Source organism: Barbus barbus, assembly GCF_936440315.1.
Source record: "Barbus barbus genome assembly, chromosome: 4".
NCBI lineage: Eukaryota > Metazoa > Chordata > Actinopteri > Cypriniformes > Cyprinidae > Barbus > Barbus barbus.
In genome coordinates, this window is record NC_136732.1 from 16,189,911 (window position 1) to 16,216,188 (window position 26,278).

Sequence of the window (26,278 nt, forward strand, 5' to 3'; positions counted from 1 at the left end):
ACCGTCCTCTAGCTCGGATGAAGATGATTTTGAAACATCCATAACATTAATATGTGAAGAATGTGTATTAAAGGTTAGTTAAGTGGTTTATTAGCGATATAATAAACCTGGACAATGCACAGGGATGTGAGCTATAATAAATAAACATGTATGTATTACCTATGTGACCCTGGTCCACAAAACCAGTCATAAAGGGTCAATTTTTTGAAACTGAGATTTGTGCATCATCTGAAAGCTGGATAATTAGGCTTTCCATTGATGTATGGGTTGTTAGGATGGGACAATATTTGGCTGAGATTAAAATATTTGAAAATTTTGAATCTGAGGGTGCAAAAAAGAAATCTAAATATTGAGAAAATCACCTTTGAAGTTGTCCCAATGAAGTTCTTAGCCATGCATATTACTAATCAAAAAATTAAGTTTTGATATATTTATGGTAGAAAATCTACACAGTAAAACTTTACAGTGCACTAAATATCTTCATGGCACATGATCTTTACTTATTATTATTATTATTTTAAAACATAAAAACTCACACTAGCTTTTCTAATCTTTTTGTTATATATATATATATTTTTTTTTGTATTATTATTATTATTATTATACAATTAACAAAAGCAAAAAAGTCCTCTAACACTAGCTTGCTCTATTCTTTTTCTATTCTATCTGTTTTCTTTTATTTATTATATCATTTAAAAAGCCCTTGCTACGTGTACTGTGTTGAGCTGACTGAGGCTTATTATAGCACTTGCGTATCATTGCTCTTTTATTGATTTTGATTGCTTCCATTGTCCTCATTTGTAAGTCGCTATGGATAAAAGTGTCTGCTAAATGGCTAAATGTAAATGTTAATATCCTAATGATTTTTGGCATGAAAGAAAAAATCGATAATTTTGTCCCATACAATGTATTGTTGGCTATTGCTACAAATAAACCCGTGTAACTTATGACTGGTTTTGTGGTCCAGGGTCACATATAAGTAAGTCAGCTAAATATGTCATTGCTGAATTAGATTTATTGTTTCTCAGTTGTAGCCTACTTAGTTCAGCACTGAAAATGACAAAGTTTACATCTGTGGGTGTTCACTGGGTGTGTTCATGATGATGTTTCAGGAAGATAACTTGCAAAACCAGTTTGTGAAGTCGAAACTTATGTTAAACACATAACTGACATCTTATCTCTCTTTATGTAATCAAACGAAAATAGACTCAAGGTGGAGATAATAGGTGTACAGTAGTTCCTGGAAACAATTGTAAAATTAATATTGATTGGGTTTAAAGTGGTTTATATGCTTCTTTTTTTTTTAAGGGGAAAGGAAAGTGGTGTGTGGCCAAGTATGGTGACCCATACTCGGAATTTATGCTCTGCATTTAACCCATCCAAGTGTACACACAGTAGTGAACACACACACACACACACACCGTGAACACACACCGTGAACATACACTCGGAGCAGTGGGCAGCCAATGCTGCAGCGCCCGGGGAATCCTTTGTGTATTTTATTACAGTAGACATGCTTATGAGCACCTGCATTATTAAAATATTAATATTAATTAATCATCTAAATTTCACTTGACTTACACAAGCAAAGCATTGATATGCAAAAATTATTCTGAAAGTTATGGAGAGAGTTGGGCATAGACTGAAACATTAATAATAACATTTCATATCAAAGAAAGCATACAATCTATCAAACTATATATATTTACAACATTACTTGATTCTTCACAGTAAATTATCACCTAAAAAGAATAACACTAGAACAACAACATAAAGCAGAATATTTACTCGTATACTGATGTTACTCATATCACTGATGATGTGCCATCAAAAGATATTTCTAGAAGCATATTTAATAAAGTCATGTTTAGAGATGCAGCTAATGTAACATGATGGCAGTAAACTGTCCTAATGTGTTAGGTGAAAGAATAATACATTTATTACAAAACAAACATAAACATTTTTCTTTGCAGTATGTTTTGAAAAACCACTTTTCTAAGTATTTTGAGCCGCTTTTCTGAAACATGATCATTTGTGTCTGATAAGGCCCACAGAAGCTAATGCTGTATTCAGTGGAGCATGATTGGTCAGAGCAGAGCCAATGCTTGAGGCTGTATAGGTGAGTCACATGACTGAATTACTCAGCTTTCCACTGCATGTGCTCAGTCACGTTGAGAGCAATGAGCCAGGAAAGTCTGTGAACGCCCACTCTAACAGCCATACCAGATTTGCAGAGCTCTAGCTCCAACACAATGTATTACTGCAGTGATAAACAACACAAGATCTAAACAGAGGAAAACAAATACATTCACAACAAAGAGTTGACAAAATGGGAATGTTCTTCTGTAGATTCTAGCTTAACTGGTACTTTCTGTAAAGTGTGTTCACCAGTGCTCTGTCAACACAAATGTCCTGAAAACATGAGGAAACAACTGCATGCCTGTTGATTCTATTATTAATAAAGAGAAGTGTCAAGATAACATAGGCATTCTACATTAATGAACTACCTTGAAAACAACCGATCTCAAAGTGCTTCTTAATACAATGATGTATTCAAGTCAATATGATGTATTAAACAATACATATTGTTTAATTACAATAAAACTGCTCTGAAGACTCTATATCACAAATATAAAGAAGTATATTCGAAAAATAAAAATCAATTGAACATTGCGGAGTAAAAATATTTTTTCATGATTAATTCTGAATATTTTGTCATTTAATAATATTTCAGGTATTTTATAATAACTTTTGCCTAATTCTTCTATTAGTTAATGAACGTGTACATCTAAGACCTGCAATTTTAGTTCATGTTTTTCACAAATAAACCTCAACCTGTGACTGAAGCAGCCAATAGACCCAGCATCAGCCATACTGCATGTGTTCAGGACAGTAAGTAGTGTTACTGCTTATTACGTACTGCGTTTTTGTAGCCTACTTCCAGGTAGTAGTTTTGAAACTACTTCCAGGGGGCCTTTTGTCCTAGTGGCCCCATTGTACACTATCATAGTAAACAGCATGTTTAAGGGGCCAGACTGTAGAAAATGGACTATTTTTGTTTTGTATAATGAATAGTATAGCAAATACGTGTGTGTGTGTGTGTGTCTGTGTGTGTGTGTGTGTGTGTGTGTGTTTGTGACATATGAGGGCACAAATTTGTATAATGACATAGGTATTACAAGGAGAAGGTGATTTATGAGGATATTTCCTCATGTACCCATATTTCAAAACGCTTATAAATCATACAGAATGAGTTTGTAAAAATACACAAAGTTTCCTGTACGGGGTAGGTTTAGGTGTAGGGTTGGTGTAGGGCAATAGAAAATACAGTCTGTACAGTATAAAAACCATTACGCCTATGGGATGTCCCCACATTTCACAAAAACAAACGTGTGTGTGCTTTTACTTGTTTGTTTACCAAAACAATGTGGTACTCAATCTTTATTGAAACGTCTTATTTATTTATTTATGAAGTCATCTAAACATCCTGTATCTTTTCAATAACTAATCGTGAATTCATGGTAAAGATCTAAAAAGTAAACTAAACACAGGACAGGAAATAGCTTAGAAAGAAAAAGGGACTGAACGCAACACATAATGATTAGGTCAACACTGACATCTAGTGGTCAATTATAATACGGACGTAAATCTATGATTTCAATCTATGATTTTCAAAAAAAAAAGGAAATTTTTAAGAATCTATATTCCTCGTCGCCTTACTGAATTCCTTAGTTTACACTGACCTCGCGCAAATATGGATGTTGAGTTTAAAGGAACACGATCACATACAAATAATATATCTATTCATTCTAAAGATGACATTTACATTTGAACAAAAACACCATTTACAACCCACTCAGTAGTTATTCCAAACGGTGTGATATATTGTAACTTGTCATAATCCCCGGAATAAATCAATAGGTTTGTGTTTCCTCACGGATGTATTTCACCGCGACACACTCAACACTTCATGTGCAGCACACTGTGGCTGGATCAGAAGATACTGTAAGTATTTTGCTCTCAGTACAGTCTGTTTTAAAAGAATGGCATCTTCTAGTTAAGCTCTGTCAGTGTGTTTGTCCTTCACGCTTTATTTCTTCAGATATGTAACACAAATCATTCCGTGGTCTCAGACTCTTTAGTTTCTTTTGCTGAAACACCTTTCCAAAATGTTTAGTGATGAACGACAGATTCAAATTAGTGCTATTAATAACACTAACGTGTTATGTTAATATTACGCTAATTTAGAGTAGGATGTCTGTGAATTTATGATTTCGTGTAGTGATTTCATCAGAGCTGGGTAGATTACTTACAAACTGTAACTCGTTACTGATTCCAAAGACTTTCTGAGTAGGTAGGATTTTTTGGAAAGGAAAATTTAAAAGATGCAAAAGAGGAATTTGGGAGAATCAATAATTATGAATAAAGTTTTGCTATTGTGTAAATATGTAAAATCTATCTATATATATATATAAAAAAAAAACTTGTCTGATCACGAGTATTTTGAAATGTAATTACTTAATCTAATTAATTTTTGGAATCTGATTAGGTAATCCAGATTTCATGTGATCAGTTCCTACCCAGCTCTGGATTTCATCCTGTGCAGGCAGCATGACGAAACCCTGTGGGTTCGAGTTTTGGAGGAGCACTCTGAAGGGTGCACGCTATGTGGTGGCGCCCATGGTGGAGCAGAGCGAGCTGGCCTGGAGGCTGCTGAGCCGCAGACACGGTGCAGAGCTCTGCTACACTCCCATGCTGCACGCACAGGTGTTCGTCAGGGATGCCAACTACCGCCGAGAGAACCTGTACAACGAGGTCCACCAGGAGGACCGACCCCTCATCGCACAGGTGGGCTCCGTCTTGTTTGGCATCAGTAAACCCCATGAGGTGACAGAGAGGACTGTGTTCATACATAGTGGCACTTATTCACTGGTGTCCCCTTACAGTTCTGTGCCAATGATCCAGAGGTGTTTATCCAGGCTGCTCAACTTGCTCAGGATTACTGTGATGCCATCGATCTGAATTTGGGTTGCCCTCAGATGATTGCAAAAAGAGGTACCCAAAACTCAACTGACACTTCATTTCTGTTGTATGTGAGAGATAAACCACCATTTATAAGATTCTTTTTGTTTTTGTTTTTCCAGCAAGAAGGCAGTAAATGAATCAAAAGTGAGAGAATCAAAATATTTCTGTTTTATTTCCGTTTATTGAAGAATCCTGAATAAAAAACATTAAACATTCCAACAAACAAATAAAGAAAAGAGAAAGACAAATTACAACAAACAAAACAGTTGCCAGGGAGAGGAAAGTATTAAACTTAAAAAAAAAAAAGAAATACATCTACAGGTGCTGATCATAAAATTAGAATATCGTGAAAAAGTTGATTTATTTCAGAAATACCATTCAAAAAGTGAAACTTGTATATTAGATTCATTCATTACACACAGACTGATATATTTCAAATGTTTATTTCCTTTAATTTTGATGATTATAACTGACAACTAATGAAAGTCCCAAATTCAGTATCTCAGAAAATTAGAATATCAATTAAGACCAATGCAAAAAAAATATTTTTAGAAATGTTGGCCAACTGAAAAGTATGAACATGAAAAGTATGAGCATGTACAGCACTCAATATTTAGTTGGGGCTCCTTTGGCCTGGATTACTGCAGCAATGCGGCATGGAGTCGATCAGTCTGTGGCACTGCTCAGGTGTTATGAGAGCCCCTGTTGCTCTGATAGTGGCCTTCAGCTCTTCTGAATTGTTGGGTCTGGCGTATTGCATCTTCCTCTTCACAATACCCCATAGGTTTTCTATGGGGTTAAGGTCAGGCGAGTTTGCTGGCCAATCAAGAACAGGGATACCATAGTCCTTAAACCAGGTACTGGTAGCTTTGGCAGTGTGGGCAGGTGCCTAGTCCTGTTGGAAAATGAAATCTGCATCTCCATAAAGTTGGTCAGCAGCAGGAAGCATGAAGTGCTCTAAAACTTCGTGGTAGACGGCTGCGTTGACCTTGGACCTCAGAAAACACAATGGACCAACACCAGCAGATGACATGGCACCCCAAACCATCAATGACTGTGGAAACTTTACACTGGGCCTCAAGCAAAGTGAATTATGTGCCTCTCCTCTCTTCCTCCAGACTCTGGGAGCTTGATTTCCAAAGGAAATGCAAAATTTACTTTCATCAGAGAACATAACTTTGGACCACTCAGCAGCAGTCCAGTCAAGACGCTTCTGACGCGGTCTCTTGTTCAAGAGTGGCTTGACACGAGGAGTGCGACAGCTGAAACCCATGTCTTGCATACGTCTGTGCGTGGTGGTTCTTGAAGCACTGACTCCAGCTGCAGTCCACTCTTTGTGAATCTCCCGCACATTTTTGAATGGGTTTTGTTTCACAATCCTCTCCAGGGTGCGGTTATCCCTATTGCTTGTACACTTTTTTTCTACCACATCTTGTCCTTCCCTTCGCCTCTCTATTAATGTGCTTGGACACAGAGCTCTGTGAACAGCCAGCCTCTTTAGCAATGACCTTCTGTGTCTTGCCCTCCTTGTGCAAGGTGTCAATGGTCGTCTTTTGGACAACTGTCAAGTCAGCAGTCTTCCCCATGATTGTGTAACAGAACTAGACTGAGATACCATTTAAAGGCTTTTGCAGGTGTTTTGAGTTAATTAGCTGATTAGAGTGTGGCACCAGGTGTCTTCAATATTGAACATTTTCACAATATTCTAATTTTCTGAGATACTGAATTTGGGACTTTCGTTAGTTGTCAGTTATAATCGTCAAAATTAAAGGAAATAAACATTTGAAATATATCAGTCTGTGTGTAATGAATGAATCTAATATACAAGTTTCACTTTTTGAATGGTATTTCTGAAATAAATCAACTTTTTCATGATATTCTAATTTTATGACCAGCACCTGTATACACGTGTATATATAAAATCAAATAAATAAATTGTAAAATTCACAAACTTTCAAAGTTCTTACAGCTTTCTTATTCACAGAGTCTCAACTCTCTGATACTGTCAATATAAATACATATTTCAGTTAACAAAACCATAAAATTGGCAAATTCAGTTCGGCAACGCTTGATGTCACTCCATTCTAAGTAAACGAGAGGCGTTGACGCCGACGCCCCGTGTGAATGTGAATATTTTTATTTATTATTGTTAATGTTCTCTGATGTTCAACAACTTAAAGCTTTAAAATTATTCACATTAAGGGGTCTAAAATAAAGAAAAGAGACAATTTTTTTGTTACTCCAGCACTTTATTATACGGAATGTCCTGTGTTGTTTTTTTTGTTTTTTTTGTACTTGAGTGCAATACATTTTGGTTGAAAAAATGAGAATCGTGATCTCAATCCCCTTGGAGAAAAATCGTGATTCACATTTTAGCAAGAATCGTGCAGCCCTACTATCCCAGGTGAAAAAAATAAATAAATTATACTTCCATAATGTGCTTAAAGTGCTCTACTTTCGCACACTGATTTTGTACTTAATATACTAAAAATGATTCTTAAGTACTTATTCCCCTGGTTTCACAGACAAGGTTTAAGACTAATTCCAGACTAAAATCTAGTCTGAGCTGTTTCAACTGAAAGAAACTTGCTCTGACTGATCTTAAAATATATCAGTGCCTTTATTTTGTCTCAAAATGCACACCAGTAATATTTTTTCTAAGGCATGTTTATAAAAATTACTTAAATGTCCTAATTGAACTATGGCCTAATCCTGTTTTAGTCTAAGCCCGGTCTGTGAAACCGGGTCCTTAAAATATACTTAAGATCATCTAAGTGTACTCAACTGTGCTATTTTTGGACACCATGAATATGAACTAAAATGCACTTTTAACATACTATCTCTGTATTTAACAGATGTATTTAGCTACCACTTGTAGTACACTTGAGTGTACTAGTGAATAAAAGATGGGTTCAAGTGTACTACAAGTGGTAACTAAATACAATTTTGAAATACAGAGATAGTATGGAAAGTGCATTTAGTTCATATTCATGGTGTCCCAAAATAGCACAGTTAAGTACACTTAGATGATCTTAAGAGGTACTGAAGAATCATTTTTAGTATGTTAAGTACAAAATTGTGCAAAATGGAGCACTTTAATTATATCATGGAAGTGAACTTTTTTCACCTGGGATTACTGTTTTTCTGTAATAAATACACCGTTAGAGAGCATAAGAGACTTCTTTAAAAAAAAAAAAAAAAAAAAATCATACTGACCCCAAAACTTTGAGCAGTAGTGTCTTAACATGAAATTTGGTTCTAAAAATATCTGCTTCATTTATTAACTGAAATCTCAAATTTTAGTTTCCCCATTATGGCTCATTTATAAATTCTCTCCTAGGCCATTATGGTGTGTTTCTTCAAGATGAGTGGGACCTTCTTGAGAAAATGAGTAAGTTGTCTTATTTTAATAGCTCAGTGCAGATGTGAAGCTTGTGGAGAATGTGTCTTATTCAGGTGCTGTCGTCTACAGTTAAACTGGCCGATGAAAAACTCTCCGTGCCCATTACTTGTAAAATCCGGGTCTTCCCAGAGATTGAGAAAACCGTGAAGTATGCCAAAATGCTGGAAAAGGCTGGATGCCAGGTAAAGTGTTCCCCTTGCTTATTGTATAGCAGATACTTTTATCTAAAGTGCACGTGGAGCAACCTGGGATTAAGCACCTTTCTCAGGAGCTTACGTCTCTTCAACCTGGAATTGATCTGTAAACGTTTGTTATACCAGCTGTAACCACTACGTTACCGCGAATCTCAATCTTATGTGATTCATATCATTAGTATCTTTAAAAAAAAATTTTTTTACAGCTCCTCACAGTTCATGGGAGAACTAAAGATCAAAAGGGGGCTTTGACTGGCATTGCAAGTTGGAAGCACATCAAAGCTGTACGGTAAGAGATGCAACACTTGCTACTGGTGCTGACTGTTCTTAGTGTTTTGTCCTGATGGTGTACCTTTATTGTATTTGTGTAGGGAGGCTGTAAACATTCCTGTTTTCGCCAATGGAAACATCCAGCACCTGAGTGATGTTCAGCGCTGTATGGAGGAGACTGGAGTACAAGGTGTCATGAGTGCAGGTAGGAGTACAGAAAGGTTCACACTTTGATATTTCTTAATGCAGTAATAGAAAAATATGAACTCATTACATTTACAGAAGGGAATCTCCACAATCCTGCTCTGTTTGAAGGCCGTAGTCCACCTGTGTGGGAGATGGCTGAGGAGTACCTGGAGGTTGTGGAGAAACGGCCACCCTGCAGTCTGTCTTTCGTCCGTGCTCACATCTTCAAACTGTGGCACCACACGTAAGTTTTTTCATACTTGACACTGATATTTCGCTTGAGATTGTAGTCACTTTATTAATTGAGAGAGTTCATTAAATACTATCATCTAAAAGTTTGGGGTTAGTAATAGGGATGTTACGATTAACCGCGAGCTGGTTGAAAATCGATTCATACGACGATGCTAAACAAATCATGATTCAGTTAGGGGTAGGAGTTTATATGAATGCATGACTGAGGGGAACTTACTGTCTTTAGAAAAGTTTAGATGGTATTTTTTTCTTTTCATCTTGCCTCTGTCTAAAGCATATTAAAGTTCATAAGAGCAGGGCTGCTTTGTTCACAGCGGAAACCAAGGAAACGCTTTAAGCTCCACCTGCTGGCATCTGCGTCTCATTCAGCTCGTCTGCTGTTTCTGTTTCATGCAGATATTTTTTATGTATACAGTAGTTTCACAAAACTGAAGTCAGACCAACTGTTTTTTCTTCAAATTTCGAAATTATACAATCTAATTTAGATTAAAAACTGCTCATGTTGCATGTATGCAGCATCTTTGTTTGGATCATGATTAAAATGCAGTGGTTGCCTCTAATTTTAAATGGAAAGAGCACAGACAAAGCCTTATTTTGTTTATATGAAGAGATTTATTTTATTTGTGTTTATTTATTTGATTTGGGGCTTGCTTTAAAATTTCAATTTAGTTTTATTTACATTTACATTATATTTACATTTTGTTATTTAGCAGAAGCTTTTATCCAAAGCAACTTACAAATGAGGACAATAGAAGCAATCAAAAAAAAAAAGTGCAATATTAGTATATTATTTTAGTGTTATATTTCAATTTCACAAAGAAACATGCTACATTTTGTCCAAGTAATAATAAAAGGACACATTTAATTTATAATTTGTCTTAAATCTCATTTTGTAAAAAAATCATAATCGTGAATCTAATCGAATCGTGAGTTGAGTGAATCATTAAGATTGTAAGAAATGAATACTTTTATTCAGCAAGGGCACATGCAGTTGGTTAAAAGTGACAGTAAACATGGTTAAGTTACATTATGCTGTTTTCTGAACTTTATATGAATCGAGAAATCCTGAGAAAATGTATCACAGTTTTCACAGAAATATTAAGCAGTACAACTGTTTTCAACATTGATAAGAATAAGAAATGTTTCTTTCTGTAAGATGTGTCTGCCAGATGTGACACTGAAGACTGAAGTAATAGCAACTGAAAATTCAGCTTTGACATCAGTGGAATAATTTACTTATACTTATTTTTACATTATTACTGTTTTTAATGCAGCCTTGTTGAGCTTAAAGACTTTTTCAAAAACATTTAAAAAAATCTTGCTGACCCCAACCAGGAAGGTGATGACTGGTGAACTGTATTATAATAAGTGTGTCTTTTTATTACAACAGCTTACAGATACATCAAGACCTGAGGGAGGAGCTGGCCAAAGCGAAAAACGTAGCTGGGATTACAGAGGTCAACAGACAGCTGAAACAACGTTGCCAGGTAAAGGAACTTTGTTGATTACAAATTCATCATAGTCCAACTTTATTCAGATAGAAATATTTACTAAGCTTATGACAGCGTTTGAGAGTTTAATTTTAATTTTACTGTTACAGGAGGAGATGGCTAAAGATGAATCAGAATGGACTCGGACTGGACTTCCCTTCCCTCACTGGATCTGTCAACCCTACGTCAGACCACCGTGAGGACATGTTTTCTGATTGGGTCTTGTGTGAACATGAAGAAACTATCCCAATTATAGTATTTCTGTGTTCTCAGCAAAACAGTATAATATCAGTCATAATCTTTGACACTTACTGAATGGACCAAAGAAATCATTTCTGTCCATGATAGACAAACTAGTTGAATATAACATTGGAACATGATTGTGAAGCTGGTATATTTTGCAGGCCCAAGGATCCAAACACTGAAAATGGGCAGAAAGCGTCAGAAACCAAAGCTGTGAGTGTAAAGAGGCCGCTGGAGGACAACGATGGACCCAATGACTCGCTGTCCAAGAACAAGCAGAAGAAGAAAGCCCGCAACCCCCACAAGAACTTCTGTCCAGAGCTGAAACGTAAGGATAAATCTTTTCCCAATATTTCCCAAAGCCCACTGACCTAATGGGGCGATGGCACAGTGCACATTATTGTAACCGTTGAATAATAAAATAGAAAAAAAAGGATATTCATTTTTTTTATTATTATTATTTTATTAGATATGAACTACCATTCAGACATTTGGGGTCAGTAAGGTTTATTTTATTCAGTGTCACATGATCCTTCAAAAACCATGCTAATATGCTGATCAAAAAGCATTTCTTATTATCCATGTTAGAAACAGTTGTGCTGCTTAATATTTTTTTGTGGAAACTGTGAAACATATTTTCTGGATACTAAAATTTAAATAGAAATCATTTGTAATACTATAAACGTCTTTACTGTCACTTTTGATCAATTATATGTGTCCTTTCTGAATAAAAATATTATTTTCTATGAAAAATAATACAGACCCCAAACTTCTAAATGGTAGTATATTATCATTAAGATATTGGCATATATTGATTGAGGTAAATAACATTGCCTTTGCATCCTTGTGTTCTGCAGCCAAATACATCAAGTGTGAACAATGTGGAAACCCTAAAGTAAGATTTTTGATGATCTTTTCTTTCATCTGATGATTTTAATGGTGTAATGTACTTGTTTTTGAAGTGTTTACAGAATCATTTTGTGTGCTTTTTTAAAAATCTTAAATTCGCAGATGTACACAAGGTAAATTAATTTTATTCTACACCCTCAACAGGGGAATAAATGTGTGTTTAGTTTGTGCCGGGGCTGCTGCAAGAGGAAGGCTTTCAAGGAAGTGGCTGATTGTCCTGGTTAGTATAGTTTCACGGTGTATGAACCTCACAGTGACTTGATCAGTAATACTCACAATAGATTCACAAGTGAGCAAGTTAGTTTGGAGATGTTTAGTGATTTAATACTGTAAGGAATGGTGCATTAGAATTTCATTTGCTAAAATATTTTATTGTGTAAATATTGAACATTAACTTCTAAGAATGTTTAAATTAAAACACTATTGTTCTGATGATATGATGTAATCTCCTTACCATCATGTATCTGAATGTAACTTGTAATGTCCTACCACTTCTATAAGGCTAACTGTTTGCTCTTTGTTCATTGTTGGGTTACAGGCCATGGATTGAAATTCAGAACCAAGGCTTTAAAACAGTCTAACTCCGATACGGGTGGTGGGCTGATGAATGGGAATCCCAACAGTCAGACAGTTTCTACTGCAGCCCATGATCCATTGTAATGCAGACTTGTGTACTGGATATGGATGTGGAAAACACATTGAACTGGTTTACCACTTAACATTGCTGCACTGAATTAGAAATACAAGACTCCATTTGTGGCCAAACCTGGTTTTTCACTGTTGATATGTGATTTGGATCCATATGACTCCATATGAACTAAACATGCATAGAAACAGACATGGAAAGATCAGTGCTACTGTTACTTACACTAGATCATCTGAAAAGTCATTCTTTTCTGTAACGAAGTACCACTTTCTGGACTGCTGTCGGGTGAATAGTTCCATAGTCTTAATATTTGAAGATTGCTTATTAGAGTAGTATATTTACTGGGAACGTGGTATATGAAGCAGCCGCTCTGAATGCACAATCCTGTACTGCTCCCTGTTCACCTGATAGAGGAACTAGACTTTTATCTCGGGATGTTCTGTGGAAATACACCAATACACTGATGGACATCTTCACTCAAACATTATTTTTACTGTATTTATTGTCTTCAGAAATGAAAGATTGGGCATATTTGTATGTTTTCTTGAATGTGTATATAAATTCACTTTTAATCCGAGACCTGTGTGGATATGATCATGTATTTCACACACACACATTGACATTTATTTTAGAGATGAGGACAGTTATACTAAGATTCCTGATCCAGCAAATTATTTTTTGTAAAGATGTTGTCAGATTCAGATGCCTTACCCAATATTTGCTATGATTGTTCTGCCTTTAATCTTCATTCTTTTAGTGTTTCAAAAAAAGTATGCAGTTCTAATACAACTTTGGTTCAACATAACATCTTTTTATTATAGGCCAACATGGTTTATTTTTCCACACAGTACTTTAAAGCATCAGGACTCAACTCGGTGCCTTATTCTAAAGATGTGGGACAGTTACTCAGAAACACCCTTGAATGAATCCCTAAATGTAAATGTGTGTACATCTCTGTGGCTATATACTGGATGCATCCCCCCCACACCTCATCAGTTCCTTGGGCTTAGTATTGTTAAAACATTTTGGAAATTTTGCTCAAATTTTTTAGTGTTAAAAGTTGCCTTTCTCCTTTTCTAATAATATGAACAAAAAACAATAGTTTGTAAAAGTTTCTAGGTTATCGTTTATTCAAGGCCATAAAAGCAAATAAAATCTACCTTTGTTTAAGGTCACCGATCAGCTGAATGATGATTCACTGGAGTAACAATCTTACTTAAACAGCAGAACACAATACAACAGAGAAATAACTAAATGTAATTAAACCGAGATGATGCTGCAATTGTTGAAAGTGTTCAAATCAGTCTAATTGCATTTTCAACTGCAGCATTAGAAACATGGAGAAAGAACCTTTCCAGGTTGAAGCATCTTTTTGAACATATGTTTATTTTAAAAGCATGTTTTGTGATGAGGTTTCTCAATGTGTAATCAAGGTTTGTCACAAGATACAGAGGAAAGTGCATCCTTTACAAAGAACAACAGGCCAGTACAGCTTAAGTGCTGCATTTCTCTTTTTCTCTTTTTTACCTTTTCATTTGAGCAACAGGGTGTGCTTGTCTTTAATACAGACAACAGATATCTTCTTCCCAACTTAAAGTCTTTAGATTGTGATTTTTCTCTCTTCAGCAGGGAAATAATTGATTTCTAAACGGGGGCCTAAGATGCAGCAGTGGCCCCGTGTACTTTCCTAGGAGAGGCATCTGGTTGAGTCTTCACATGTTGGTGCTCATTCGTGTTTGGCTGTTGGCAGGTGTGAGCTCCCCTTGACTGCCTTCTCTTGGAGGGGACTGCGAAAGGAATGAGAGGGATCAGTGAGAAGCATCACGTAGAGCGGGAGAAACAGACTAAGAGGGAAACGCATGCTGGTGTTGGTGAAGAATGACAGATGAAGACTAGGGGTGTTCTTATAGCTCTTTCTCAGGGAACAGAAGCTCACAAGATCTCAGAGAGCTTACAGTTTTTCCACATATTAAAGCAACTTGCATCTAGTTGATTGCCTAAATGCAATAAGCTAGTGGATTGATTTAATACAAAATTCCAGGTTCAATACAAATTAAGCTCAATCGACAGCATTTGTGGCATAATGTTGATTAAAAAAAGACTAATTACTGCAAAATGTTAGGTTCTGGAGAGGCACTTACAATGGAAGCAAATGGGGTCAAACCATAGCTTATTTTTTAAAGCACTGGCATTAATTCTTCAATAAAAATTAGTTTATTATTTGAGCTATAAATTTCTACTGATTTATAGTCATTTTAGGGTTTAAGCCATGTTGTCTTTGCAACAATTGTAAATTTGTATATACACTACCATTCAAAAGTTTAGAGTATTTTAATGTTTTAAAAGTCGTCTCTCATGCTCATCAAGGCTGCATTTATTTGATCAAAGATACAGTACAAATAGTAATATTGTCAAATATTATTACAATTTAACGGTTTCAAATTTTAACATTTATTTATATTTTAATGCCATATCAGCAACAATGGCTTGTGGGATTACAGATGTAAGAATCTGTTTTAGATCTACTGATCCTATGTCCTTATATACAGTCACCTGAAAAACTAAAGTGAAATACATTGCATTTAGCATTTATGGTAGAGATGATGACATCAGATGAACAATTCTGTTAAACAAAGTTTGTAGCAAGAGGTTCCTGCCAGTTCCTGTTCTCTTATTGCAAGTCAAATGAGCCAGATAACGGAGACTCTCACCTTTTGTTTGTAATGGCTCTTGGTGCCCCTGCCCCAGTCTTTGGGTAGTTATTCTGATTGGATTAGGAGTGGTTAAATGGGGCAAGTTGCTATACCTGAATACTTCATTTGCATGCTTTGTTTAAGGTCGTCACCCAGGTGCTTTGACTCCATTCCAAATTGCCTTAAGTTAGGCTTTTGATGACTGCAGCGCCACGCAGCGTGTTCTCAATAAAGAACTCTGCTGAAGATACCTAAGAGTCTCCTGGTCTCTGCTTCGACGAGGAAAAAGTAATCTACAGGCTATACTCATGGCAACATTAGCAGTATCATTTCAGTACATCACGTACAACCAATTTTTATATATTTTATTTAACAATTATTCCTCTGATTTCAAAGCTAAATTTTCATCATCATTACTCATGTGATCCTTCTGAAATCATTCTAATGCTGATTTGATGCTCAAGAAACATTTCTTATTATCAATGTTAAACACAGTTGTGACGCTTTATATTTAAGTGGAAACATTGATCCATTTTTCAGGATTCTCTGGTGGATAGAAAGTTCAAAAGAACAGCATATTTTGACCATATTCTGAAGTACTTTAACATTTTTGGATTGGCCTCGTTCATTTCTGTGACCCAGATTTCATTGCTTTTTTTTTTTTTTTTTTTTTTTTAAGAAAATGAGAGACAAGTGCTGTCAATTGAGATTAGCCTAAAATGAACTAAGAATATTCATTTAACATTCACTTAGTACAACAAAACTCACATGCAGTTTGCTTATAAGTGCAGTAATATAGCTGAGGCAACTTTATATGAATCATGTCAATGTGAGGAAAACACCTTCTCACAGCATCACAATGTTAATGTTACTGCTTTAATAAATGCAGCGCTCTGATACTAACTCACAAATACAGAGGAGCTCTGAAACACTCATGCTTAGGGGAAGGAGATGGTCAGGTGATGGTGAGGTGAAGAACAGAGCAGAGCGAGGACACATTACCCTGGGGACCCTGTTACCTTGACGTGTATCTGATTACGAAGCACAGCTGCCCGCAGGATCATGGCTTTCGCTCGTCTCTGAAACTCTTTGCCCATCTGTAGAGACTTCTCAAAGGTTGTGCTTCTCTGATCCACGTCCCTGGCATACAGGATCTACAAACACAGTTTTCAATTCACAGATGAAACTCAAGTTTCAATGCAAAATCTTCCACCAAAGCCTGTTTCTAGAACAGTCCCTTGTTTTATGCAAAAAGGCAATATGACATGTTTTATTCAAGATAAGGTGCTTAATGACAAAGCAAGAGAAAAGCGGATTATAAATATAATTCTGTCAATGCTGAAAGGTATTGATACAAAAATCAGCCAAAGTATTTTAGCTTAGCAACAAGAAAAGGGAACATTGTTCCAGAAAAAGAAGTGTCAGGGTGACAAATGAGAGAGTGCAGCCCTGCCTTGCTGTGGGAGTCGATACGAGCATTGATCAGGCCCTCCAGGATCAGCTGGGTCAGTTCATCCTCCAGAGCTGCCACTGTGGTATTAAAGGCCACGGCCATTTTGTTCATGTCTGCTGACACATAGGGGCTAAAGTACTGCCCATGGGAAATACAAGACAAAGTTAATCAATTGGTCATGTAAGTGCAACTATGTTAATACTTTAGGAGTCAATATTATCTTACGGCCATTACACTTTTAAATTGAACTCGCATGCAACATTCCATATCAATATAATTATGTCAAGCAGGGCTCAAAAACAAGGATGACCTGATGTTCACTGATCATGTGCATGTGTCAATATGGCTTTCAAAAGTTTGGAGCACATATTGAACACTGCTGTTGTGAATTCTACTGATTTAAAGGGATAGTTCACCCAAACATGAAGCTTCATTTACTCATCCAATTATCATATTTGGATGAACTATTCCTTTAAAGGAATCCGATTTAGAAGAAGTCAAAGTTCGGCAACTAAATAAAATTCATAGACCAAAACCACATATCCCTTTATATACCTGTATGAGGGCTCTGTTCCTGATTTGTGTGTACAGTATTCTTACATGAGGGGCCAGATACATGTCTAGGAGGAGATTATCCTATAATACATCAAATAACACACTTATGAATCATAACATCTCTACAAAAATGACAACAGGAAATATCAGTGTCTGAAACTTTGCTAAATCAAAACTTAGCAACTCAGCGCACATCAATAAACTCACCTTTATTTCATCCAGCATTTTCAGACAAGATGCATACTTTGACTCGTAAAACTTGAAGATAATATCACGGACTTGTGGTTCCAACTCTAAAAATAATTTAAAGGAGCTAAAAAAAAAACAAAGGGCGAGTACAATTAAATCAATGAGGTTTTATCCACATGTAACCAGTAACAATCTCTTGTGTTAATTAGAACACCTAGTTTGAAGGTGCAAATGTTCACCTGCTTGAGATGACATTTCGCTGCAGTTCCTGTCGGTCAAATGTAGCCAGGGCACACAGCCCCCCGTACACTGCTACATTACTGGGGGAAATTAGCTAGAGAGCAAACAGAGCATCTCATTACACACTGTAGGAAAACACTGCATCTTATTTATCTTCAACAGTATTATTAGAAATATCTGATGTGGCATTAGAACAAAGCTGAAAAGGACACTAACCTCAGGGAAATCGCAGTGGTCAAAGGAGGCTTGCAGGAAGCACTTGGCAGCCGGTTTATACTTTCTTGAGGCAAGTTCTGCCAATCCTATTGTCACGAGAGAAATTATAATATCAAATCACAAGAAAGGTCAAAACAATTTTTACATGACTTACTGTACAAATCTCAGGAATTGACTAAAAATGTGACTACAATAATAATACAATACAACTTGCTCATGAAATAAATACATATACACATACATATACACAGTGCTGCTTGAAAGTTTGTGAACCCCTTGCAGAATCTGTGAAAATGTGAGTAATTTTAGCAAAATAAGAGAGATCGTACAAAATGCATGTTATTTTTTTACTTTGTACTGTCCTGAGTAAGATATTTTACATTAAGCTTAAATTATAAAAATAACCGCATTCAAAAGTTTGGGAACCCTTGGTTCTAAATTCTGTGTGTGGTTAAATGGATGATCCACGACTGTTTTTGTTTTGTGATGGTTGTTCATGAGTCCCTTGTTAAACTGAGCACTGTTCTTCAGAAAAATCCTCCATGTCCTCCGGAATCTTCAGTTTTCCAGCATCTTTTGCATATTTGAACCCTTTCCAGCAGTGACTATGATTTTGAGATCCATCTTTTCATGCTGAGGACAATTGAGGGACTCAAACACAACTATTAAAAAAGGTTCAAACATTCACTGATGCTCCAGAAGGAAATACGATGCATTAAGAGCCGGGGAGGTGAAAACTTTTTGAATTTGAAGATCAAGGTAAATTGTACTTCCGGGAAACATGCAAGTATCTTCTGTTGCTTCTGAAGGGCAGTACTAAATGGAAACATAGATATATTTCTACAAATATAAGACAAATTTGGACATCATCCTGTTCAAAAGACTCAATGCATTGGGTTTCATTCTGGAGCATCAGTGAATGTCAGTAAACCTTTTTTAATTGTTGTGTTTGAGTCCCTCAATCATCCTCAGTGTGAAAAGGTGGATCTCAAAATCATACAGTTACTGCTGGAAAGGGTTCAAATATGCAAAAGATGCTGGAAAACTGAAGATTCTGCAGGACCTGGAGGATTTTTCTGAAGAACAGTGCTCAGTTTAACTGTTCAGAACAAACAAGGGACTCATGAACAAACATCACAAAACAAAAAACAGTCGACTCGAGGATCATCCAGGTAACCACACACAGTATTAAGAATCAATGGTTCCCAAACTTTTGATTGGGGTTATTTTAATAATTTCAGCAATTTTTTGTCTTGTGGACTAAATGTAAACATCTTTTATGCAAATATCTTACTCAGAACAGTACTAAATAAAACAATAACCTGCATTTTGTATGATCTCCCTTATTTTGTTAAAATTACTAATTTTATATATATATATATATATATATATACACAGGTACATCTCAAATTAGAATATCATGAAAAAGGTCAATATTTTTTGTCACTCATTTCATAAAGTGAAGCCCATATATTATATAGATTCATTACACTGTGAAATATTTCAAGCCTTTATTTCTTGAAATTGATGATTATGGCTTACAGATAATGAAAACCCAAAATTCAGTGTCTCCGAAAATTAGAATATTACATAAGATCAATAAAAAAAATAGGATATTTTAAACAGAAATGTCAGGCTTCTGAAAAGTATGTTCATTTCTATGCACTCAATACTTTTGCATGAATTACTGCATCAATGCAGCGTGGCATAGAGGCAATCAGCCTGTGGCACTGCACAGGTGTAATGGAAGCCCAGGTTGCTTTGATAGCGGCCTTCAGGTCATCTACATTGTTGGGTCTGGTGTCTCACATCTTCCTCTTGACAATACCCCATAGATTCTCTATGGGGTTCAGGTCAGGCGAGTTTGCTAATCAAGCACAGTAACACCACGGTCATTGAACCAGCTTTTGGTACCTTTGGCAGTGTGGGCAGGTGCCAAGTCCTGCTGGAAAATGAAATCAGCATCTCCATAAAGCTTGTCAGCAGAAGGAAGCATGTAGTGCTTTAAAATTTCCTGGTAGATGGCTGCATTGACTGTGGACTTCAGAAAACACAGTGGACCAACACCAGCAGATGACATGGCAGCCCAAATCATCACTGACTGTGGAAACTTCACACTGGACTTCAAGCAACATGGATTCTGTGCCTCTCCACTCTTCCTCCAGACTCTGGGACCTTGATTTCCAAATGAAATGCAAAATTTACTTTCATCTGAAAAGAGGACTTTGGACCACTGAGCAACAGTCCAGTTCTTTTTCTCCACAGCCCAGGTAAGATGCTTCTGACGTTGTGTCTGGTTCAAAAGTGGCTTGGTAGCCCTTTTCCTGAAGACGTCTGAGCGTGGGGTGACTCTTGATGCACTGACTCCAGCTTCAGTTCACTCCTTGTGAAACTCTCCCAAAGTGTTTGAATCAGCTTTCCTTGACAGTATTCTCAAGCGTGTGGTCATCCCTGTTGTTTGTGCACCTTTTCCTACCCAAATTCTTCCTTCCAGTCAACTTTGCATTTAATATGCTTTGATACAGCACTCTGTAAACAGCCACTCCTTTCAGTAATGACCCTCTGTGACTTACCCTCTTTGTGGAGGGCGTCAATGTTTGTCTTCTGGATCATTGCCAAGTCAGCAGTCTTCTCCATTATTGTGGTTTCAAAGAACAAGATATACTCTGAATTTATACTGAAGGGATGGTCATTAATTGAAACTTAAATGTAAATATTCTAATATATTGAGATACTGATTTTTGACTTTCATGAGCTATAAGCTCTAATCATCCAAATTAAAACAAAAAAACTTTTGAAATGTTTTACTTTACATGCAATGAATCTAAAATATATGAAAGTTTCACTTTTTGAAAGAAGTTACAAATTTTTCACGATATTCAAATTTTCTGAGACGTATGTATGTATGTATGTATATATATATATATATATAAATAATATATATATATAAATAATATATATATATATATATATATATATATATATATATATATATATAATATATATAGAGAGAGAGAGATTTAGATTTATATATATATATATATATATATATATATACACACATACATACATACATACATACACACATATATACATACATATACATACACACACACACACGTATAAATTGTTTATACATTAAGTATGTATACACATTGTAAAAACACACTAAAATAATGATTCAGCATGCGTCTACATTTCAAAGACAAATACACTTAACATACTTGAAATACAAATAAAGTACTTACCTGCAGCACATTTCAGTTTGGTTAGAACAGCTTGGTTTTGACTATCTCTCTCTCCTCGTTGCTAAATTGCAGAGATACACAAAAACTATAATTGTAGATTCATTCTCTTTTGAAATTTCTCAGCTTAGTAAACCAGAATGAAAGGTTGCTCCTACCTCTGCTATCTCTGGAGTGGATTCAGCCTTGCTGACATAGCTAAGTACATGGGACCAGTTTTGGAGGTAAACGCTAACCTATAAAATATAAAGGTTGTTTGGATGAGTTGTTAGAGACTGCTTGAAATTTTAAGCTATCCGCACCAAAAAGATTCATAACCGTAAAACAGAAAATTCTGCTATATGCAGGCTGAATTTTTGAAATTAAGAAATTATGAAGTTAAGAAATTATGAAATTTGAAATTAAGCTTTAAGCAAAAATAAAAAAAACTGTATGCTCTTTCATGAATATTGTATCATCATCATCAAACACATCAGTTGATGGTCAGGGAAGACAACAAGCCCATACCTTGATTACATTAAGACACATGTTGATGACATGCTTGGCGCTAGTGCAGTAGTCTCTGGCTCGGGAGTAGCATTTCAGGGCATTGCTGAGGTCACCACAGTCAAGATAGTGATCTCCAAGGTCATCATGACCCCTCCTGAACACATGCAGGTGTTTAAAAAAAAATAATAATAAATTGTAAAAGCAGGTACAGCATCACAGACAAAAAAAAAAAAGACAGGCATTCAGTCTGGCCTCACCTTATGCTTTCTTTGATGGAGTTTCCCTTGTAGTTCTTAAGGTCGGTGTCCAGCTTTTCCAGTTTGAGCAGGGCTTTTTTTCTGGTGGATTCTGCCCAGGCTGTGTCGAGAGGAGGGGGTTCAACTGCCCCCTCCGGTACCGCATCTGGGACACCTTGCACATCCCTGTGTTTTAAGTACAATATTTTAAGTACAAGCTTATTCAAAGTCATGCATGTAATATTTCCATGAGGAAACCATGTTAGGTTGTAGAAAAGAAATGAACTTGAATTGCCTTGTGGCTTCAGTGAGTTTGCGATGGATTTCTTCATAGACATCAACATTAAAGGTTCTTTGGACAAAGGACAGGGCCATCTTCAGTGCTTCCACTCGTAGCTGGGGGCAGTGGTCTGCAATAAACTGCAGCCTCTCGATCCTCATCAGCCCACTGTAACTGGAGCCATACTGCTCTAGATCCTGTGCAAAAATAAAGTCAGCTCTCAGTTCATCAAAGTCCCAAAAAAGCTTGTGACTCAGATTATATCAGCGCTATATTGATGGCCAAACAATATGACAGATGCACATTTCCCAAATTTTTATAGTTAAATTAAATGAGCATTAGATAATGGCAATGTTGAAGCAGTGTTGTTGCGGTTTAAAATAGTTTTGTTAACTGTAATAAAGCTGAAATAAAGTATAAATTTAAGATGAAAAACAACAACAACAACAAAAAAAGCCTTGGAAGCTAAATACAAGTAATGTAAATTAATAAAACTTAAAAATAAAAACTAATACAAATTACAAAAGCACATAACAAAATCACTAAAACTTAAGCTAACACTAAAATTGAATGGAATAGTATAAAAAACTACAAATTTAAAATATTAATAAATGCTACAACAATATATAAATAATATTAAAATAATGCTGAGGTAAATACAATTGACATTAATAATTTAATGTCAAATGCATCTTTAGCAAATCTCAAACTGAACATCTTTTAAATTATAATGTTGTGATCCCTAAATCCCTGTGTAGCATTTAAAACTATATTTTTTATTTTTAATATCAAATTACAATATATAATTTTAATATCAGCCATTTACTGGTTATTGGAAGGAATCTCTACCAACAGGTACAACTTTTTCTGTGATTCTGAAAATGAGCCAAACAGTACTTCAATTAAAAAATAAGAAATTAATGATTCATAATAGCGAACAGCTTAAAGAGTTAGTTTACCCAAAAATGAAAATTAGCCTGTTTTACTCAACCTCGAAGCATTCTAGGTGTATGTGACTTTCTTCTTTCAGACGAATCCAATTGGAGTTATATTAAAAATTGTCCTGGCCCCTCCAAGCCTTTCAATGGAGTAAGCAGGTGTTCAGAATACGTGAAATAAAATGCACACATCCATAATAAAACGTCCCTCACACGGCTCCGGGGCATCAATAAAGGCCTCCTGTAGTGAATCCATGCATTTTTAGTCAGATAAATATCCATATTTAAAACGTAATAAACACTTTTTTCTCACTTCCACTAACTGTGGTATGCTGAAGTCGTGCAGGCGGATGATGAAGGACGTATGCGTCGTGCGCATGCCTCTGAGAAATTCAGGAGCAAAGAAAACAAAGTTTCCTTACTTTAGCAAAGGAAAACCATTGAAATCCTCCGACAATTTTCTTTACAAATCCTCGTTTTGTGCTTTAATTCGTGACCGGCGTTTTGTTTTGTTCTCTCTCCACGCAACGCCGATGTCCTACTTCATCCACCGGAAGGGCTTTCTTTATTCACCCCCCCGGAGCCGTGTGAGGGATTTTTTTTTACGGATGCGTGCACTTTATTTAATGTCTTCTGAACTGTTGACAACAAACACCCCCATTGAAAGGCTTGGAGGGGCCAGGACATTTTTTTATATAACTCCAGTTGGATTCCTCTGAAAGAAGAAAGTCACATACACCTAGGATGCTTTGAGGGCGAGGAAAACACAGGCTAATTTTCATTTTTGGAAGAGAGTACACAATTGTATACAATGAGACATACCAATGTCGGGTTTTCCACAACATAGTTGGTGTCAGGCGCATTCTGCTGGTCATCCTGAGGGTCAGCATCTATCTGCATGGGCTCTACAGACCCCTGTTAATACAGGAAACACCATGTTTAACCCTCTGCACTGGAGGAATGTATTCAAGTGTAGGTGAACAAAATTGGTCATTGAGGAACCAATATCCTTACCAACAAACAAATTTTGTGTGGAAAGAAAACATAAGACCACAACACTGAGTGACAGCTCCAAGGCTTTCAGATGGCTTCACACCCTATCTGCCTTCATTGTGTGGTTACCTCCAGTGAGTATGATGAGGAGCTTGAGCTGTACACACTGAATCCGGTAGTAAAATCCATGAACAGATCAGACACGCTGCTTTGACCGTTGAAGTTCAGCTCTACCCATGAGGACGAGGCTGATCTGACTGGCAAATTCAAGCTTTCCCTGATCCTGCCCTGAACCTGTCCTTCAGCATCCTGCTGACCTGACTGAAAATACTCCTGCAAGAAGGTGGATGCTTATAAAATCACACTGGCGTGGGGTGGCAGCAGCTCCGAGACAAAAGCAAGTCAAACTTGTTGAAATAAACACATAAATATAAACCAAACAAATTGAAGAATGTTTTAACTTTAGAAGTGAGGGTTTGAAGATATTTATTAGATTAAAAAAGTGGCAGCAACAAGTACACGCTGGCTTCTTACCACAAAAGACGATGGGAGGGACAAGTCCCCACCAAATTTCATCTTACTAGTCAAACATTTTGGTTTTTCAATAACAGACTGTTTAAAATAGCATTAGTCCACCCATTTTGAATAAGCGGTTACATTGTTAACCACGCAAACTTTCCAACACCCAGCATTTTTTTAAATTACATAACACTGCATTAAAAGACCTGGTCTGTCATTCTTGATTTACTACATTATAATGCACACGTTCATAAATGAGTCTAATATAACCAAATCTACCTAGGGTTTACAAATTTTAAATCCTGCTCCATAAAATATAAGCAGCTCCACAGTGTTTAATCATTTTGGTCAAGAAAACTAGATCAGGCTTAAACTGAAATGTTCAGTGCTCTATATTAACCTCTGCAAGCATATGACAGAGGCTGTGTCTCAAAACCCAGTGAGCACTGAGCAGCCTACCTAGAGAGTATTTCAGAGCCTCATATGAAGTTGTAGAGCACTTAAACCAAGCACAAAATGCGTTCTAGCCAGGCAAAATGTACTATGCTTTGAAACACAGTCTGAATTTCAAGCACACTAGCTAACTACTGATACAAAACAGACAGCTTGCTAACGAGATAGCTTGCTAAATACACTTAGCCGGCTAAAGAAAGTTTCTACTCAAGTGTTTCACAAACAACCCCGAGAAAACCTACTGGACCACTTTGGGTGTGAACCAAAACAGCTCTACTGGATGTATTCACTGTCGAAACTGCAGTGGCCTCGCTCCTCTGGCGGACAGAGGCGCGCTGTCGCTAAACTTGTCGCGTCCTGAGGGCCGCTCTGACTGACGAGCTCATGCTAGACGAGCTAACAGCTCTCAACGGCTGCGATAGGGGAGGAACCGACGCTGTAAACAGAGCTACTTCAACACGGTGCGCTTCTTCTAGCTACTCTCGTGTTGTGGAAGATGACGGAAAAGCATTTAAAGGCGCTAATTTACCTGAAAGTTAAAGACCTGCACGGGTAGTGGCATCTCCTCCTCCTCTGCAGAAACAGAGCACACAAACACATCCGGGGCATGAGAGTGCAGCACGGAGACGTCACTACCTTCACACTCCGCGTGTTGTGCAGGCTCAAGGCCATAAGATGAGTCTTGGTTTGAAATGTTAATAACAACAGAAAAGCACATTTACAGTTCGCATTCTAACATGAGTGGCTGATTTTATATTGAGACACCGTCTAGTTCATTTAAGTAAGGTCAATCTTGTCGACCCTCTTTATTGCTTGGGTTTCAATTCAATTCAATTCAAATTTTATTTGTCACATACATAGTACGACATGTAGTGAAATGTATTGTACGACTGTCCAACAAATTGTCCAACAAAATTAAGAAAAACCTCAGTTTACAAAAATACAAATAGAAAAAGTACAGTAAACATATATACAGAAATAAACTAGCAATAAAATAAAATAAAAAATAGATATGAGAATAAAAATAGATATGAAGAATAAAAATAGAATATGATTTCTGAGTTTTATGTCTGAAAATATTTGCTACATAGATCTATTTATCATATGTTCTCATATTTATTTTATTGTCGTTACGTTTTAAATAATAATTTTGTCAATATA

At 36.4% G+C, this 26,278-nt stretch overlaps 2 protein-coding genes across 6 annotated transcripts; one reads left to right on the plus strand and one right to left on the minus strand.

Moving 5' to 3' along the window:
* Nucleotides 1-3,824: 3,824 nt before the first annotated feature.
* On the plus strand, nt 3,825-13,195 carry LOC306865719 (tRNA-dihydrouridine(16/17) synthase [NAD(P)(+)]-like). Of its 2 annotated transcripts, none has more exons than XM_079410477.1 (14): nt 3,825-4,005; nt 4,550-4,848; nt 4,947-5,055; nt 8,366-8,416; nt 8,498-8,610; nt 8,829-8,911; nt 8,994-9,097; nt 9,175-9,322; nt 10,721-10,817; nt 10,931-11,016; nt 11,225-11,391; nt 11,921-11,958; nt 12,117-12,192; nt 12,511-13,195. In XM_079410477.1, the coding sequence occupies exons 2-14, from the start codon at nt 4,612-4,614 to the stop codon at nt 12,630-12,632; spliced, it is 1,431 nt and encodes a 476-aa protein (XP_079266603.1). In that variant the 5' UTR covers nt 3,825-4,005; nt 4,550-4,611; the 3' UTR covers nt 12,633-13,195. The 2 variants fall into 2 exon arrangements, with proteins under 2 accessions (XP_079266603.1, XP_079266604.1); XM_079410478.1 differs by having other exon boundaries at nt 3,928-4,005; nt 4,607-4,848.
* A 215-nt stretch (nt 13,196-13,410) lies between these two features.
* Nucleotides 13,411-25,720, minus strand: LOC306868966 (COP9 signalosome complex subunit 1). 4 transcript variants are annotated; one of them, XM_079415467.1, is made up of 15 exons: nt 25,647-25,719; nt 24,167-24,478; nt 23,975-24,067; nt 22,230-22,411; nt 21,956-22,120; nt 21,717-21,852; nt 21,368-21,445; nt 21,213-21,273; nt 17,965-18,050; nt 17,748-17,842; nt 17,527-17,632; nt 17,320-17,400; nt 16,765-16,902; nt 16,331-16,465; nt 13,411-14,405 (listed from the first exon to the last, which is right to left on the minus strand). In XM_079415467.1, exons 3-15 carry the CDS (start codon nt 24,050-24,052, stop codon nt 14,331-14,333), a joined length of 1,416 nt encoding a protein of 471 aa, XP_079271593.1. In that variant the 5' UTR covers nt 24,053-24,067; nt 24,167-24,478; nt 25,647-25,719; the 3' UTR covers nt 13,411-14,330. The 4 variants fall into 4 exon arrangements, with proteins under 4 accessions (XP_079271593.1, XP_079271591.1, XP_079271592.1 ...); XM_079415465.1 differs by having other exon boundaries at nt 24,275-24,478; nt 25,647-25,713; XM_079415466.1 differs by lacking the exon at nt 24,167-24,478 and having other exon boundaries at nt 25,647-25,720.
* Between the last annotated feature and the right edge of the window lie 558 nt (nt 25,721-26,278).